At 37.0% G+C, this 18,666-nt stretch overlaps 1 protein-coding gene across 1 annotated transcript in view; it reads left to right on the top strand.

Annotated features, from left to right (window-relative positions):
- Positions 1 to 10,056, top strand: part of SLC24A1 (solute carrier family 24 member 1) — a 197,455-nt gene extending 187,399 nt beyond the window's left edge. Inside the window, exon 9 of the mRNA XM_053716162.1 lies at positions 9,807 to 10,056. Within this exon, the coding sequence (XP_053572137.1) occupies positions 9,807 to 10,056 (250 nt within the window). The remainder of the gene's footprint in view (positions 1 to 9,806) is intronic.
- The last annotated feature ends 8,610 nt before the right edge of the window (positions 10,057 to 18,666 follow it).

Below are 18,666 nucleotides of genomic sequence, written 5' to 3'. Positions count from 1 at the left end.
AAATATTATGTTGAAGCTACTAAGACTTTCCGAAAGACTTCTAGTCTATTTGTCATCTTTTCCGGTTCTAGAAAAGGCCAGAAAGCTTCTTCTATTTCTTTGGCATCTTGGTTGAAATCTTTAATTCATCATGCCTATGTTGAGTCGGGTAAAACTCCGCCTCAGAGGATTACAGCTCATTCTACTAGGTCAGTTTCTACTTCCTGGGCGTTTAGGAATGAAGCTTCGGTTGATCAGATTTGCAAAGCAGCAACTTGGTCTTCTTTGCATACTTTTACTAAATTCTACCATTTTGATGTGTTTTCTTCTTCTGAAGCAGTTTTTGGTAGAAAAAGTACTTCAGGCAGCTGTTTCAGTTTGAATCTTCTGCTTATGTTTTCATTTAAACTTTATTTTGGGTGTGGATTATTTTCAGCAGGAATTGGCTGTCTTTATTTTATCCCTCCCTCTCTAGTGACTCTTGCGTGGAAAGATCCACATCTTGGGTAGTCATTATCCCATACGTCACTAGCTCATGGACTCTTGCTAATTACATGAAAGAAAACATAATTTATGTAAGAACTTACCTTATAACTTCATTTCTTTCATATTAGCAAGAGTCCATGAGTCCCACCCTTTTTTGTGGTGGTTATGATTTTTTTGTATAAAGCACAATTATTCCAATTCCTTATTTTTTATGCTTTCGCACTTTTTTCTTATCACCCCACTTCTTGGCTATTCGTTAAACTGATTTGTGGGTGTGGTGAGGGGTGTATTTATAGGCATTTTGAGGTTTGGGAAACTTTGCCCCTCCTGGTAGGAATGTATATCCCATACGTCACTAGCTCATGGACTCTTGCTAATATGAAAGAAATGAATTTATCAGGTAAGTTCTAACATAAATTATGTTTTTTCATTTGAAAATGATGAGAAATACAGGTGATGTTTCCAACCACAATGACTCTGCACTACAGCTTATGTACTACTTAATTATTTAAGGATTTAACCAGTGTAATCACACCTTACCTTGATTTATTTATTGCTTTTTTATGGAGATGATTACTTTAACGGACTAATACTCTTAACGAGTGAATTACCTCTGCAATGCAAATGCACTATGAAGTTACTCTATGGTCACTGTATTGTATCATTGTATATGTAGCATCTTTGTAAGTCTTACACTGTCTACCAACATTTTTTATTTGCCTGTGTTTCTCAATAAAAAGAATTGGAAAAACAAACAAAAAACCCCAATGATATGAAGTAACATAAAAGCCTTTATAAGTGTACAAATGTAATCAAGATCGATCAATAAACTGCAGACTCCTTTGCACTCCTCGTTATAGTGTGAGAGTTTGACTAAAAGAATTTAAGTTCGGCAATGTATTGATAATGTAAACAAGCGTTTCAAAGGTATTAACTCATACACCTTCTTCATCAGATAAGATTATATTTGTACACTTATGAAGGCTTTTATGTTACCTCATATCATTGGGAGGTTTTAATGTGAGTGTGCACTTTTACTATTCACAGACACACACATATTTTATGTCTGTGTGTATATATATATATATATATATATATATATATATATACACACACATACACAGTATTGTCATGTTCCGGTGTACATGCGTTCAGGACACAGACCCTCAGGGCAGTGGTAGGGATTTGAAGACACCGACCCCTGACCCGGGGAAGAGTATCCTGGACGTGGATAGATGATATTCTGTGATTCATAGTTGCTAGAAGTTATTGTAGAATTCATGGAGAGTGCAACATTTGTATACAATATATTCTGGCTTCACTGTGACTTAAAGTTAGTTAATAGGAGTAGCTGCAGGATTCAATGAGAGAAAAATATAGCAAAGTGGAATGTTCAGGCTTCAGAGAAAACTGGTAGAAGATTGACACTTAGATGCAAACTAAGGTTTGTTGCAGGTTCACAGTACATAATATTATATAGAGCTGTATGTCAGTAATAAGCAGGTGATAGTCAAGTTGCACGTTTTAGGCATTAATTACTATTTGTGCATATATTGGAGAATCACATGAAAGCTTTTAACTGAACACATAAATGCAGAGTTCTGAATATGTTAACATATTTGTAGAATGATATTTCAGCTATGACAACTTGTAGCAGGGAATAGTTATAAAGTTCTGAGTAAGATGCTGTTGTAAATTATAGAGTGATGATAACCAAATGTATACTTGATTTATAATAAAGTTCAGAGTTTAAGTAGCAGTGTCCAGGTAACAAAATGGAATTATTTGGATACTTGCGATTTGATGATTTTAAGCATAGGAAAGGCTGTAGCTTGAATAAATTGGTAGAATTCATGCAGGAAACAGTCACAGACCTCTGTTGTTGAGGATCACAACTTCAAAGTTAATGCAAAGCACATTAGACCTGAGAAGGCTTAAAAAGAGGCTGAGGGAATCAGGTGCATGAATGATTAATCAGGCAGGCAAGCTGAATGTAAATACTGCCCAAAACAGCATGAGTGTCAGAATCAGGAAAGGCAGTCTTAAAGGGATAGTGACATTAGTCTGATATATGTTACAAGTATATCTTTTGTAAAGTATATATCTATACCTACAGTCATGGCCAAAAATATTGGCACCCCTGCATTTCTGTCAGATAATGCACCACTTCGCCCAGAACATTGTTGCTATTGCAAATGTTTAGTCATTCTCATATTTATTTCTTTTGTTTGTATTGGTATGACACAAAAAAGTAGAAAGAAAAAAGCCAAATCTGACACATTCCACGCAAAACTCCAAAAATGTACTGGACAATTTTTTTGGCACCTTCTCAAAATTGTAAGAAATTGCATTCCAAGTTTGTGATGCTCCTGTAATTTCTAATTAAACTCACCTGTATCGATTAACAGGTGCTGACAATCAGGGCCATTTCTAGAGAATCTGGCTCCCAGGGCAAAATTCCAAAATGCGCCCCCCTCACAGATTCTAAAGTCCCCCTCCTAGACCTTGCATATCACTCTGTCATTTAGAGGTCAGCTCCAAAGCAGCAGTGCACTACTGGAACCTAGCTGAACACACCTGGTGAGCAAATGACAAGAGACAAATGTGTGTTGCGGCCAACCACCAGTTAGCTCCTAGTAGTGCATTGCTGCTGCTAAGGATATGTACATATGCTTTTCAACAATGGATACCAAGAGAACAAGAATATTAGAATTGTCTTAACATTTTTTGGTGTAGCCTGAATAATGAAAGTTTAATTTTGACTTTCCTATCCCTTTAAATATGTCCTTTTTCTACTACAATGTTTTTTCCAAATATATTGATATTATCTAAAAATATCTTTATATCCTTTACTAATTGCCATTATATTTATACTTTTCTTATAGCTATGCCTATTTATTTGTTTAATGCATATCAATCCCTTTAAATTCATATTCAAAATGTATCTACAAAACTTTCAATAGACTTTAAAAGTCTATGCGATTTTTACACATAAATAATTTGATAAAGAACTGTAATAGCTGTTTATTTTTCAAATATACTATACACACAGGCAGTAATAGACTGAGACAAGCACTCACAGGCAGTAATAGACAGACATTAACACACAGACAGTAATAGACAGACATTCACACACAGGCAGTAATATACAGAGACATGCACACACATGCAAACACAGGCAGTAACAGACAGAGACGTCCACTCACAGGCAGTAATAGACGGTGACATGCACACACAGACAGTAATAGACAAAGACATTCAGACACAGACAGTAATAGACAGAGACATGCACACACAGGCAGTAATAGACAGAAAAAGAAATTAGGCTTTTAAAGAAAACAATACAGTCCTTACAGTCAAACATGGTGGAGATTCACTTATGTTTTGTGGTTGCTTTGCTGCTTCAGGCACTAGATGTCTTGACTATGTGCATGGCATCATGGGTCTTACAGCAGGACAATGACCCAAAGCACACGTCAAAAAAGAAATGGTTTAAGACAAAGCGCTGGAGAGTAGTGAACTGGTCAGCAATGATTCCAGATCTGAATCCCATAGAGCAACTGTGGCGAGATCTCAAAACAGCAGTTGGGAAAAGAAACCCTTTTAATCTCAGAGACCTGGAGCAGTTGGCGAAAGAAGAGTGGTCCAAACTTCCAGTAGAGAGGTGTAAGAAACTCATTGATGGTTACAGGAAGCGATTGATTTCAGTTATTTTTTTCAAGGGGTGTGCTACCAAATATTAAATTGAGGGTCCCAATAATTTTGTCCAGTCCATTTTTGGAGTTTTACGTGGAATGTGTGAGATTTGCCTTTTTTTTTTCTCTCCACTTTTTTGTGTCATACTAATACAAATAAAAGAAATAAACACAAGAATGCCTAAACATTTGCAATTGCAACAATTTTCTGGGCAAAGTGGTACATTATCTGACAGAAATGTAGAAGTGCCAATATTTTTTGGGGATGCGGCTGAACCCCTTGAGAGCATCTTGAACTTACCCTGCTGCCTTGTGTTGGAGCGGATGGCTGCCCCGGACATGTTGTGGAGCGAAGATTCTATAGACCTGAACGGAACTATCATCCTAGCAGCCTGGTATTACAATCTTTCATCTCAGAGGACTTTACCAGCTTCAGACCTATTGCAAGATCTTCGATTAGATGGACATTGGAGCATCTTAAATCCTAAAGCTTTATAAATTGCAAACAGGACTGATCTAAGGCAGAATTATATGAATGCTCCAAGCTCTACTATCCCAATAGGAGTGGGGTGAAACCTTAACGCTCTAAAGCATGGCGAGTGGTAATACATACTTCTTGCAACATAATTAGTTCAGCTATTTCGTTTGGCCCTTAACACAGTTTGTAATGTTGTTGATCCCAAGTTTATGTCCCTTCTCTTTGACCATTGACTCCAACATATCATGCTCTTGCTAATGTATTGGTTCATTATTTTGGGGGTATCGTAGTCATTCCTGAAAGCATGGGTGTTATACAGCATCCCTAATGTAACCTGCAAATTTCAAAAAGCTCACCTATTTCCTAAACCAGGGTCACAGATCGCTATGTCAGTTTCTTATGTACTTTATTAATGTGTAATATTTATTCAGTATGCTTTACATAGGTAGACCTACCAACAACCAAATCTGTGCCAATATAATATCATTGGAAGGATATGAGGCCCTAATCCTTAAGAATAGGCTACTTATGAATCTGTAATAAGCCTCGTACATATGGCTTCAAATGAACATCTACTACCTCTTCTTTAGCCACCAACATTGTAGGATGATACTAAGGTAGCGGTCTTCCCCCTCACCCTCTTGCCCCCCATACATGGATCCAGCACTTGGTTTTAACTATATGTAAGTTTTATACACTAATCTTAGCACAGTGTGTGCTATTGGGTGCCACCAAATGAGATGTCTAAATGAGAAGTATTCCTCCCTCCTGAGATAGAATAATCTTTATTCTGTGTACTTTTGTCATATATTAGCTATACTATATTAATTTAAGCTGTGCTTACCCGCTGATATATTCAACCCATAATTTCTTATTATCTATACCTTGAATGGTCCTGAAGGGACCCCTCATTATATATTTAATCACATGTCTATATCAATTACTCTATAACATCATAGCTCTAGTTTATTATTCAAACCCGTTTGGAGTCTAAGACCCCTTTTGTAATATGGAGAACGTATACTAGCAAACAGAGATCTCAAGTATTTTATAAAGTAAAATAGAGGTTTCAGTAAGCCATAGTATGGCAAACAACTACCTTGTTATGAATATACCATATTTTATGTTACTTGATTGAAAACTATGATTTTAATGTTTAATGGCATTCACTGTATGTCTTTCTTTTCCGCATAACCTCAATAAAAGAATATTTAAAGGAAAAATACATTACAAAGTACATTTACACTCATAATAGCACCATCTGAGATAGAATAATCTTTATTCTGTGTACTTTTGTCATATATTAGCTATATTATATTAATTTAAGCTGTGCTTACCCGCTGATATATTCAACCCATAATTTCTTATTATCTATACCTTGAATGGTCCTGAAGGGACCCCTCATTATATATTTAATCACATGTCTATATCAATTACTCTATAACATCATAGCTCTAGTTTATTATTCAAACCCGTTTGGAGTCTAAGACCCCTTTTGTAATATGGAGAGCGTATACTAGCAAACAGAGATCTCAAGTATTTTATAAAGTAAAATAGAGGTTTCAGTAAGCCATAGTATGGCAAACAACTACCTTGTTATGAATATACTATATTTTATGTTACTTAATTGAAAACTATGATTTTAATGTTTAATGGCATTCACTGTATGTCTTTCTTTTCCGCATAACCTCAATAAAAGAATATTTAAAGGAAAAATACATTACAAAGTACATTTACACTCATAATAGCACCATCTAATAAAAATTATTACAAAAATATATTGCACACAAAAGTTATCATGCATTTATGTATTTATATGTGTATATATGTATTTATATGTGTATATATGTATTTATATGTTTATATATGTATTTATATGTTTATATGTGTATATATGTATTTATATGTGTATATATATATATTTATATGTGTATATATGTATTTATATGTTTATATGTGTATATATGTATTTATATGTGTATATATGTATTTACTGTAAATAGTTCACATTAAATGTTCTGCACATAGCAGAATTTGAGCTAAGTATTTTTAAATAGACATTTATATATATTTATATATATCTTTAAATATATATATATAAAATAAATATATATATATATATATATATATATATATATATATATATATATATACAGTATCTCACAAAAGTGAGTACACCCCTCACATTTTTGTAAATATTTTATTATATCTTTTCATGTGACAACACTGAATAAATGACACTTTGCTACAATGTAAAGTAGTGAGTGTACAGCCTGTATAACAGTGTAAATTTGCTGTCCCCTCAACACACAGCACTTAATGTCTAAACATTGGCAACAAAAGTGAGTACACCCCTAAGTGGAAATGTCCAAATTGGGCCCAATTAGCCATTTTACCAAACAAATTTTTGGGGTGAAAAATACCTCCACTATGCTGAATTGAGCACAATGTTGATTAAACAATATAGAGGTTGTGGAATTTACTGAAGAAAAATACACATTAAAAAGTGAAACTTTATTGTAACCATGTTAAAATACCTGTTACTCAGGAAATATCACACACATACAGTTCCTTAGTGTTATCTGAATAAGAAGGGGCATTAATTTCCAACGTATCCCTTTTGCAACATCGCTAATCAGACCAACACAAAGGATTAATACACATTAAAAATAAATAGACCAAAGGGCTTAGGGAAGAAGTGAATAATTTTTAAATCAGATAGGTTATATTTGGAGAAATATGGATAATAGCTATGCCTTCAGTGTTATTTTCAATCACTCAAGTAGTGTGTGTCTGTCTCTTTAAGACACACACTGATTAATAACTAGTGGCCTATATCCTTCAACACCTACCAAATGTTAAAGGTGCTTGATACTCCCAATATAAATTGTGTATGCTATTTTTTCATGGTGGGTAACTCAAATTCAAGCATAAATTCTATTAGTAGAATTTATGCTTGAATTTGAGTTACCCACCATGAAAATCTAGCATACACAATTTATATTGGGAGTATCAAGCACCTTTAACATTTGGTAGGTGTTGAAGGATATAGGCCACTAGTTATTAATCAGTGTGTGTCTTAAAGAGACAGACACACACTACTTGAGTGATTGAAAATAACACTGAAGGCATAGCTATTATCCATATTTCTCCAAATATAACCTATCTGATTTAAAAATTATTCACTTCTTCCCTAAGCCCTATGGTCTATTTATTTTTAATGTGTGTTAATCCTTTGTGTTGGTCTGATTAGTGATGTTGCGAAAGGGATACGTTGGAAATGAATGCCCCTTTTTATTCAGATAACACTAAGGAACTGTATGTGTGTGATATTTCCTGAGTAACAGGTATTTTAACATGGTTACAATAAAGTTTCACTTCCCATTTAGCCATTTTCCCTCCCCTGTGTCATGTGACTCATTATAGTTACAAGGTCTCAGGTATGAATGGGGAGCAGGTGTGTTAAATTTGGTGTTATCGCTCTCACACTCTCTCATACTGGTCACTGGAAGTTCAATATGGCACCTCATGGCAAAGAACTCTGAGGATCTGAAAAAAAGAATTGTTGCTCTACATAACGATGGCCTAGGCTATAAGAAGATTACCAAGACCCTGAAACTGAGCTGCAGAATGGTGGGCAAGACCATACAGCGGTTTCACAGGACAGGTTCCACTCAGAACAGGCCTCGCCATGGTCGACCAAAGAAGTTGAGTGCACATGCTCAGCATCATATCCAGATGTTGTCTTTGGGAAATAGATGTATGAGTGCTGCCAGCATTGCTGCAGAGGTTGAAGGGATGGGGGGCAGTCTGTCAGTGCTCAGACCATATGCCTCACACTGCATCAAATTGGTCTGCACAATGCACAAGAAAGCCTGTAAACAGTTTGCTGAAGACAAGCAGACTAAGGACATGGATTACTGGAATCATGTCCTGTGGTCCGATGAGACCAAGATAAACTTGGTTCAGATGGTGTCAAGCGTGAGTGGCGGCAACCAGGTGAGGACGGAGTACAAAGACAAGTGTGTCTTTCCTACAGTCAAGCACGGTGGTGGGAGTGTCAAGGTCTGGGCCTGCATGAGTGCTACCGGCACTGAGGAGCTACAGTTCATGAATGCCAACATGTACAGTGACATACTGAAGCAGAGCATGATCCCCTCTCTTTGGGCTGCAAGGCAGTATTCCAACATGATAACAACCCCAAACACACCTCCAAGACGACCACTGCTTTGCTAAAGAAGCTGAGGGTAAAGGTGATGGACTGGGCAAGCATGTCTCCAGACCTAAACCCTATTGAGCATCTGTGGGGCATCCTCAAATGGAAGGTGGGGGAGCACAAGGTCTCTAACATCCACCAGCTCAGTGAAGTCGTCATAGAGGAGTGGAAGAGGACTCCAGTGGCAACCTCTAAAGCTCTAGTGAACTCCATACCCAAGAGGGTTAAGGCAGTGCTGGAAAATAATGGTGGCCACTCAAAATATTGACACTTTGGGCCCAATTTGGACATTACCACTCAGGGGTGTACTCACTTTTGTTGGCCATGGTTTAGACATTAATGGCTGTGTGTTGAGTTATTTTGAGTCATTACTTTGCATTGTAGCAAAGTGTCATTTCTTCAGTGGTGTCACATGAAAAGATATAATAAAATATTTACAAAAATGTGAGGGGTGTACTCACTTTTGTGAGATACTGTGTGTGTGTATATATATATATTGTACCAAAATACCATCAGATATATGTAGAAATATGTATTTAAGAATAAATAGAACATATTCTTCATGTCGGTTTAGCGCACTTGAGAATACGGGTAAGTTGGGTGTTATTTTTTTCTCTCTATTGACTCCTATGGAGGAATACGTGAACGCGCACACGATATTCCAAATTCGTGCAAGTAAAAAGAGTTTACTTTCAACTCATAATACGAGCGCAACCCAATGAGTGCAAAACGCTTACTTATACCGCAGTTAAAGCTCCACATGTAACCTGGCCTTAAATTAAATATGGCTGTTTGTTTTCAAACAAAGCAATAGTATAAAACTAATTTAACATGTTTCAATGACGCTAGTAACACTCATTCACTGACTTCATATATGAGTATTACCAGTTTATCACTGATTGTTCCATAAAGAGACAACACACAAGTAACTCTTCTCTTCATTTGTTGACAGTTTACCTGTTCCTTGGTTCCTCTTTTCGGTGTTTAATGGATTCAGCCCAGTTGCAGTCAGCAGTAACGGCCTGTTCTGCGCCATTGTTCTACTCTTCCTCATGCTTCTATTCGTCATATTCTCTATTGCCAGCTGCAAGTGGAGGATGAACAAGTATTTGGGATCTACTATGTTTGTTCTGTATTTTGTGTTTGTTATTGTGAGTGTGATGCTGGAGGATAGGATCATTATATGTCCTATATCCATATGACTTCCACATAAACACCCTTTGTTAGGACACACATCACTTCACCCTTACTGGTCCAGAATCCACTGCACTATTTCAGGTGTTAAAATGGCGTTGCACCAATTCTGCAAGTCATAGAAAGGACCTTGTAATATATTTTCTTATTCCTATTTTTGTATATAAATATTGCTAATATATCTAGTACCAACAATACTAAAACCTCCACATGAAATATTGCATTATTTAATAGATGGGACAATGTACCTTTTTACTGGTAGCTATTCATACACGTGGGTTATACTCTTCATACATTTTTAACACTGAGTTTACATTGCTAGATGTTGACCATGCAATGTGTGTACGTTTAAAGAGAGTATGATTTTTATTTAAATATCCTCAAGTAAACCAAACTTGAACCAGTTTTCTGACTCTTCTTATTTGTCTTCATTTCTCTCTAAATAAAATTGTGAGACAATGTGTCTGATATTCTTCTGAAAGGAAACTTGAGGCATCTTGACTTATGCATCTTAGCTGATTAATAAGAAAAATGAAATAGCCAATGAAAATGCTGTAATTGTTTTTAAAAAATGTAAGACTCTTCAATTCGCTATGTATAATTTGGGGCGGAAAAATTTGCCTGTTCAATTAACTGTTTGTAGCATTACATGACGTGTGTTGCTATAGAATAACATATCAGCCAAGTGTTATTGTTTTTAAAACAAATGAACATGCAATTAGTTTTCAATAGCCGAACGTGACCCCCCATTTCCCTTATTTAGAGGAGCAATATGGGCTTTAGTCTGCAGTTAGTACATAAAGTTAGTGCAAAGTATTCTGTTTTGCAGTTGTTTTCAGGTAAAGCCAAATTGTGGAAAATATATAGCAGACTTAGCCTTGAGAAGTCAGCAGGGTACTTTTACGGTAAACTAGATTACATGAAAAGGGGGGCAAAATAAATCAAATTTATTTCAAAGTTGTTTCATTTGCATAACTAAATATTTTATATAAAAAAACTCAAGGTGTTTACAGTCCCTTTAAGCTACATTTTATTATTTTATAATTCTTTATTTCTTTTGTGGCTTAAAGGCCATTGATGATGGAATGCATATTATAGAACAGATGTTTTAGCTAATAAAGTAGCCAAGTCACAACATTCTATTTTATGAGAATATATAAAATTTTAATTAAAAATAGTCCATCTTTTTGTTCACTGTCAATCAAATGTATTTTGTGGTTCAATCCAACATGTTTCAATTAAATGTCATACATAATTTCCACAGTTGTATCACAAATACATCTATTTTCAGTTCTCAGGAGATTGATGTTATCATGGATCTCATCCAGAGTAGTTTACCCAGAAACAAGTTCTGAAAGGTTGCTGCACAAAAAAGCAGAGGCCTAAACAAAAAACCTTCAAGCTGAAAAGACCAGTAGTCATGCAAATAGGCCTGGCAAGAGTGGAGATAGTGGTATCCACCTTAGTAATAGTTCCCCAAATATCTGTGTGAACAGAAGGAAGAGGGAACATAGATTTGAAGTTAGCAAATGGAACAAAAGGAACACATGGCTTCTGCCATTCCTTTGAAAAGAGTTCATAAACTGAATCAGAAACAGGAAAAGAAGAAGGCTATTTAGGGGCTGCCATACAATGTATCATGGCTGCTTAACTGTAGGAGGAATATCCTCTACTTCTAAAGCAATTACAACTTCTGGGAAGCATAATAATACTTCATTAATAGCAGAGTGAATATAAATTTTGGATGTAACCATGATAAGCCAGAGACCCTGAAACAGTCTGAAATGAAGGCAGCATAACCCTGATTAGAGTTACAAGCACATGATCGGAACAGCCAATAGAATGCGAGCTCAATCTGATTGGCTGATTGGATCAGCCAATCGGATTGAACTTGATTCTGATTGGCTGATTCCATCAGCCAATCAGAATATTCCTACCTTAATTCCGATTGGCTGATAGAATCCTATCAGCCAATCGGAATTCGAGGGACGCCATCTTGGATGACGTCATTTAAAGGAACCGTCATTCGTCGTTCAGTCGTCGGGCAGGATGGATGTTCCGCGTCGGAGGTCTTCAGGATGCTGCCGCTTTGCTCCGGATGGATGACGATAGAAGATGCCGCCTGGATGAAGACTTCAATCGGATGGAAGACCTCTTCTGCCCCGCTTGGATGAAGACTTCGACTGGATCATGGACATCTTCAGCCCCCCGCTTGGGCTTGGATCAGGACATCGGAGGAGCTCTTCTGGACCGATCGGTGAACCTGGCAGGGTGAAGACAAGGTAGGAAGATCTTCAGGGGCTTAGTGTTAGGTTTATTTAAGGGGGGTTTGGGTTAGATTAGGGGTATGTGGGTGGTGGGTTGTAATGTTGGGGGGGGTATTGTATGTTTTTTTTTACAGGCAAAAGAGCTGAACTTCTTGGGGCATGCCCCGCAAAGGGCCCTGTTCAGGGCTGGTAAGGTAAAAGAGCTTTGAACTTTAGTAATTTAGAATAGGGTAGGGCATTTTGTTATTTTGGGGGGCTTTGTTATTTTATTAGGGGGCTTAGAGTAGGTGTAATTAGTTTAAAATTGTTGTAATATTTTTCTTATGTTTGTAAATATTTTTTTATTTTTTGTAACTTAGTTCTTTTTTATTTTTTGTACTTTAGATAGTTTATTTCATTGTAGTTATTTGTAGGAATTGTATTTAATTAATTTATTGATAGTGTAGTGTTAGGTTTAATTGTAGGTAATTGTAGGTATTTTATTTAATTAATTTAATGATAGTATAGTGTTAGGTTTAATTGTAACTTAGGTTAGGATTTATTTACAGGTAATTTTGTAATTATTTTAACTAGGTAACTATTAAATAGTTCTTAACTATTTAATAGCTATTGTACCTGGTTAAAATAATTACAAAGTTGCCTGTAAAATAAATTTTAATCCTAAAATAGCTACAATGTAATTATAATTTATATTGTAGCTATATTAGGGTTTATTTTACAGGTAAGTATTTAGCTTTAAATAGGAATAATTTATTTAATAAGAGTTAATTAATTTCGTTAGATTAAAATTATATTTAATTTAGGGGGGTGTTAGTGTTAGGGTTAGACTTAGCTTTAGGGGTTAATACATTTATTAGAATAGCGGTGAGCTCCGGTCGGCAGATTAGGGGTTAATAATTGAAGTTAGGTGTCGGCGATGTTAAGGAGGGCAGATTAGGGGTTAATACTATTTATTATAGGGTTAGTGAGGCTGATTAGGGGTTAATAACTTTATTATAGTAGAGGTGCGGTCCGCTCGGCAGATTAGGGGTTAATAAGTGTAGGCAGGTGGAGGCGACGTTGTGGGGGGCAGATTAGGGGTTAATAAATATAATATAGGGGTTGGCGGTGTTAGGGTCAGCAGATTAGGGGTACATAAGGATAATTTAAGTAGTGGCGCTTTGCGGTCGGCAGATTAGGGGTTAATTATTGTAAGTAGTTGGCGGCGACGTTGTGGGGGGCAGATTAGGGGTTAATAAATATAATACAGGGGTCGGCGGTGTTAGGGGCAGCAGATTAGGGGTACATAAGTATAACGTAGGTGGCGGTCGGCAGATTAGGGGTTAAAAAAATTTAATCGAGTGGCGGCGATGTGGGGGGACCTCAGTTTAGGGGTACATAGGTAGTTTATGGGTGTTAGTGTACTTTAGAGCACAGTAGTTAAGAGCTTTATGAACCGGCGTTAGCCCAGAAAGCTCTTAACTACTGACTTTTTTCTGCGGCTGGAGGGGATCTGCGGTATGGAAAAGTCGCGGCTGAAAAGTGAGCGTTAGACCCTTTTTTGAGTGACTCCAAATACCGGAGTTAGCCTAAAACCAGCGTTAGGAGCCTCTAACGCTGGTTTTCACGGCTACCGCCAAACTCCAAATCTAGGCCATAGTTAGTTAACCCCCAAGGGAAGAAATAACAGAAATGGCACAATGTAAAGCTGAATAATCCATGAAAAAGAAAACAGTAATAAATTAAAGTACTGTGAAACAAGCTCTGAAATAACTGTAATAAAACAGTAAAGGATACATAATAAATAACAACACAAACAAATAGATAAATATATTTGTACCTCAATTTGAGAAAAGGTTCTGATATGATCAGAGTATCTCTCCTCCAGCCCTGAGAGCTTCTCCTAACACCCTGAGATGCTTAAAGCAGCACAGAAACAGCAAAGGATCAGGATGTGTTTCAACTAAGAGGAATGCGCACCAAAACAATAGACAGCAAAAATGGGAAAAAGTGCGCAAAAAAGCCAACGTGTGGATAAGTGATGAGCGTGCGCTAACCCAACAAGGCACAGTGAAAAATACCGCTAATGGAAACTATGGAGCGTGCGTTAACACGACGTGCGTAAAACTGACAAGCGTGCGCAAAAAAGCCAACGTGTGGATAAGTGACGAGTGTGCCCTAACCGGACCAGTGACAGTGAAAAATACCCCTTATAGAAAACAATGGATCGTGCGCTAACCCAAAGGATCATAACCCAACATGCACAAAACCTAACATGCATGAACCCAAAGGCTGACACAAGAAAATCAAATCTAGGAGATGAAAAAAACTGCTGCGCACAAACTAATTAAAAGTAGACATGTGCATGGCGAAAAAATTCTGTTCGGATCGATTCGGATTTGTTTCGGATTCATTCGAATAAATTCGGTTCGGATTTGTTATGGATTCATTCGGATTCGAATAAATTCAGCTGGATTTGGTTCGATTCGGAAATTCGGATTTTCGGTAAGTGTTAGGTGGGATTAGACTAGTATTATGTACTAAATTCGGCTGGATTCGGTTCGGTTCGGAATTTCGGTAAGTGTTAGGTGGGATTAGACTTATACTGTACAATAGTAGTGTAATCCATGGCCATCCGAATTTACCGAATAAATCCGAAGAAATTTGGATTTATTTTGTAAATTCGGCAGTATTTTAATTCGGAAATTCGGTTCGATCCGAATCGCCGAATTTTCCGAATTTCAGAATCGATCCGAAACAAATCGCACATATCTAATTAAAAGAGGAATAGCAAAGAATAATTTTGTTCCACGGCCATATATAAAGTAACAGTGCCCATAACATAGCCATAAAGAGTGTCTTATATAACAATAAAAAATACTTACCAGAAGACAGCCAAACCAGTACTGAAACAATCAGTAGAGATTATGGAATATGAGTATATTGTAGATCCATAAAGGAGGGCAACAGACAAGTCCTGCGACCGATTATGGAAATTTATGCAGAAATTCCCATGAGGTAAATAAAAGAATTATAAACAATATAACAAATAGATCCCTCTGACTAGCACTGCACACTGCCTCACTAGGCCTCAAAATACACTGAAACCCCCTGTCTCTGAAAAAACGTATGTACATCTTCATTCTTCAACCACTTCCAGCGGAGGCAAAGAAAAGTCTGAGTGGGTGGTGGAAGGGGTTAAAATAAGCTCTTGGGGTTTGAGACTTTTTGCCTCCTCCAAGTGGTAGGGAAGGCAATTCTCATAAGTAATGGATCATGGACTACTCTCACCACCTTTATGAAAGAAAAAGTTAACCCCAAGCTTGTGCAACCATTGAGCCCTAATGCCAAAACCCCAAAGGAAAATTCAAAGCTTTAAAGCAGGTGAGGGAAATAAAGCTGTAAACAGTTCAGCAGTAACTTCAAACAGCGTTAAGTCCAACCAGACTCAATTTAAAGTGACAGTAACCACATTTCAAAGTGCCTGAAACTGCTAATAAAAGGTGTATGGTGTATAACTATATGTTTCCAGACTATGGGAATCATGTGTACATGGTCATTCTAACATCCGGTGGGCCCCCAACGTCGCCGCCACCTACCTACAATTATTAACCCCTAATCTGCCAACCGGACATCGCCGCCACTTTAATAAATGTATTAACCCCTAAACCGCCGCACTCCCGCCTCGCAAACACTAGTTAAATGTTATTAACCCCTAATCTGCCCCCCCCAACGTCGCCGACACCTACCTACATTTATTAACCCCTAATCTTCCGACCCCAACGTCGCCGCTACAATAATAAATTTATTAACCCCTAAACCTAAGTCTAACCCTAACCCCCCTAACTTAAATATAATTGAAATTAAACAAAATAAATTTAACATAATTAAATAAATTAATCCTATTTAAAACTAAATACTTACCGATAAAATAAATTCTAAGCTAGCTACAATATAACTAATAATTACATTGTAGCTAGCTTAGGGTTTATATTTATTTTACAGGTAAGTTTGTATTTATTTTAACTAGGTAGAATAGTTATTAAATAGTTATTAACTATTTAATAACTACCTAGCTAAAATAAGTACAAAATTACCTGTAAAATAAATCCTAACCTAAGTTATAATTACACCTAACACTACTAACTAATTACCTAAACTACCTACAATTAATTACAATTAAATTAAATAAACTAAATTACGGGGGGAAAAAACACTAAATTATAGAAAATAAAAAAAGAATTACAATAATTTTAAACTAATTATACCTAATCTAATCCCCCTAATAAAATAAAAAAGCCCCCCAAAATAAAAAAATGTCCCTACCCTATACTAAATTACAAATAGCCATTAAAAGGGCCTTTTGCGGGGCATTGCCCCAAAGTAATCAGCTCTTTTACCTTTAAAAAAAAAATACAATACCCCCCCAACATTACAACCCACCACCCACACACCCCTACTCTAAAACCCACCCAATCCCCCCTTAAAAAAACCTAACACTAACCCCCTGAAGATCGCCCTACCTTTAGCTATCTTCACCCAGCCGGGCACAAGTGGTCCTCCATACGGCAGAAGTCTTCATCCGATCGGGGCAGAAGAAGTCCTCCAGACAGCAGAAGGCTTCATCCAGGTGGCATCTTCTATCTTCATCCTTCCGGAGCGGAGTGGGTCCATCTTCAATCCAGCCGATGCGGAGCATCCTCTTCAAACGTCCTAACGAAGAATGAAGGTTCCTTTAAATGACATCATCCAAGATGGCGTCCCTTGAATTCCGATTGGCTGATAGAATCCTATCAACCAATCGGAATTAAGGTAGGAAAAATCCTATTGGCTTATGCTATCAGCCAATTGGATTGAAGTGCAATCCGATTGGCTGATCCAATCAGCCAATAGGATTGACCTTGCATTCTATTGGCTGTTCCAATCAGCCAATAGAATGAGAGGTCAATTCTATTGGCTGATTGGATCAGCCAATCAGATTTTTCCTACCTTAATTCCGATTGGCTGATAGAATTCTATCAGCCAATTGGAATTCAAGGGATGCCATCTTGGATGACGTCATTTCAAGAAACCTTCATTCTTTGTTAGGACTTCATTTGAAGAGGATACTCCACGTCGGCTGGATTGAAGATGGACCAGCTCTGCTCCGGAAGGATGAAGATAGAAGATGCCGCCTGGATCGTCTGGAGGACCTCTTCTGCCCCGATCGGATGAAGACTTCTGCCGTATGGAGGACCACTTGTGCCCGGCTGAGTGAAGACGGCTCAAGGTAGGGTGATCTTCAGGGGGTTAGTGTTAGGTTTTTTTAAGGGGGGATTGGGTGGGTTTTAGAGTAGGGGTGTGTGGGTGGTGGGTTGTAATGTTGGGGGGTATTGTATTTTTTTTTACAGGTAAAAGAACTGATTACTTTGGGGCAATGCCCCGCAAAAGGCCCTTTTAAGGGCTATTTGTAATTTTATTAGGGGGATTAGATTAGGTGTAATTAGTTTAAAATACTTGTAATTCTTTTTTATTTTCTGTAATTTAGTGGGGGGGGGGGTTCTCATAATTTAGTTTATTTAATTTAATTGTAATTGTAACTTAGGTTAGGATTTATTTTACAGGTAATTTTGTACTTATTTTAGCTAGGTAGTTATTAAATAGTTAATAACTATTTAATAACTATTCTACCTAGTTAAAATAAATACAAAGTTGCCTGTAAAATAAAAATAAATCCTAAGCTAGCTACAATGTAACTATTAGTTATATTGTAGCTACCTTAGGGTTTATTTTATCGGTAAGTATTTAGTTTTAAATAGGATTAATTTATTTAATTATGTTAAATTAATTTCGTTTAATTTAAATTATATTTAAGTTAGGGGGGTTAGGGTTAGACTTAGGTTTAGGGCTTAATAACTTTATTATAGTGGCAGCAATGTTGGCGGCGGCAGATTAGGGGTTAATAAATTAAATATATTTGCGGCGACGTTGGGGGAGGCAGATTAGGGGTTAATAACTATAATGTAGGTGTTGGCGATGTTGGGGGCAGCAGATTAGGGGTTTATAAGTATAATGTAGGTGGTGGCGGTGTCCGGAGCGGCAGATTAGGGGTTAATAGTATAATGCAGGTGGCGACGATGTCGGGGGCGGCAGATTAGGGGTTAATAAGTATAAGATTAGGGGTGTTTAGACTCAGGGTTCATGTTAGGGTGTTAGGTGTAGACATATTTTTTTATTTTCCCATAGGAAACAATGGGGCTGCGTTAGGAGATGAAATCTGCTTTTTTGCAGGTGTTAGGTTTTTTTTCAGCCAGCTCAGCTCCATTGTTTCCTATGGGGAAATCGTGCACGAGCACGTTTTGCCAGCTTACCGCTACCGTAAGCAACGCTGGT

This window comes from Bombina bombina, chromosome 6, assembly GCF_027579735.1.
Source record: "Bombina bombina isolate aBomBom1 chromosome 6, aBomBom1.pri, whole genome shotgun sequence".
NCBI lineage: Eukaryota > Metazoa > Chordata > Amphibia > Anura > Bombinatoridae > Bombina > Bombina bombina.
This window is presented reverse-complemented; position numbering and strand designations above follow the sequence as displayed.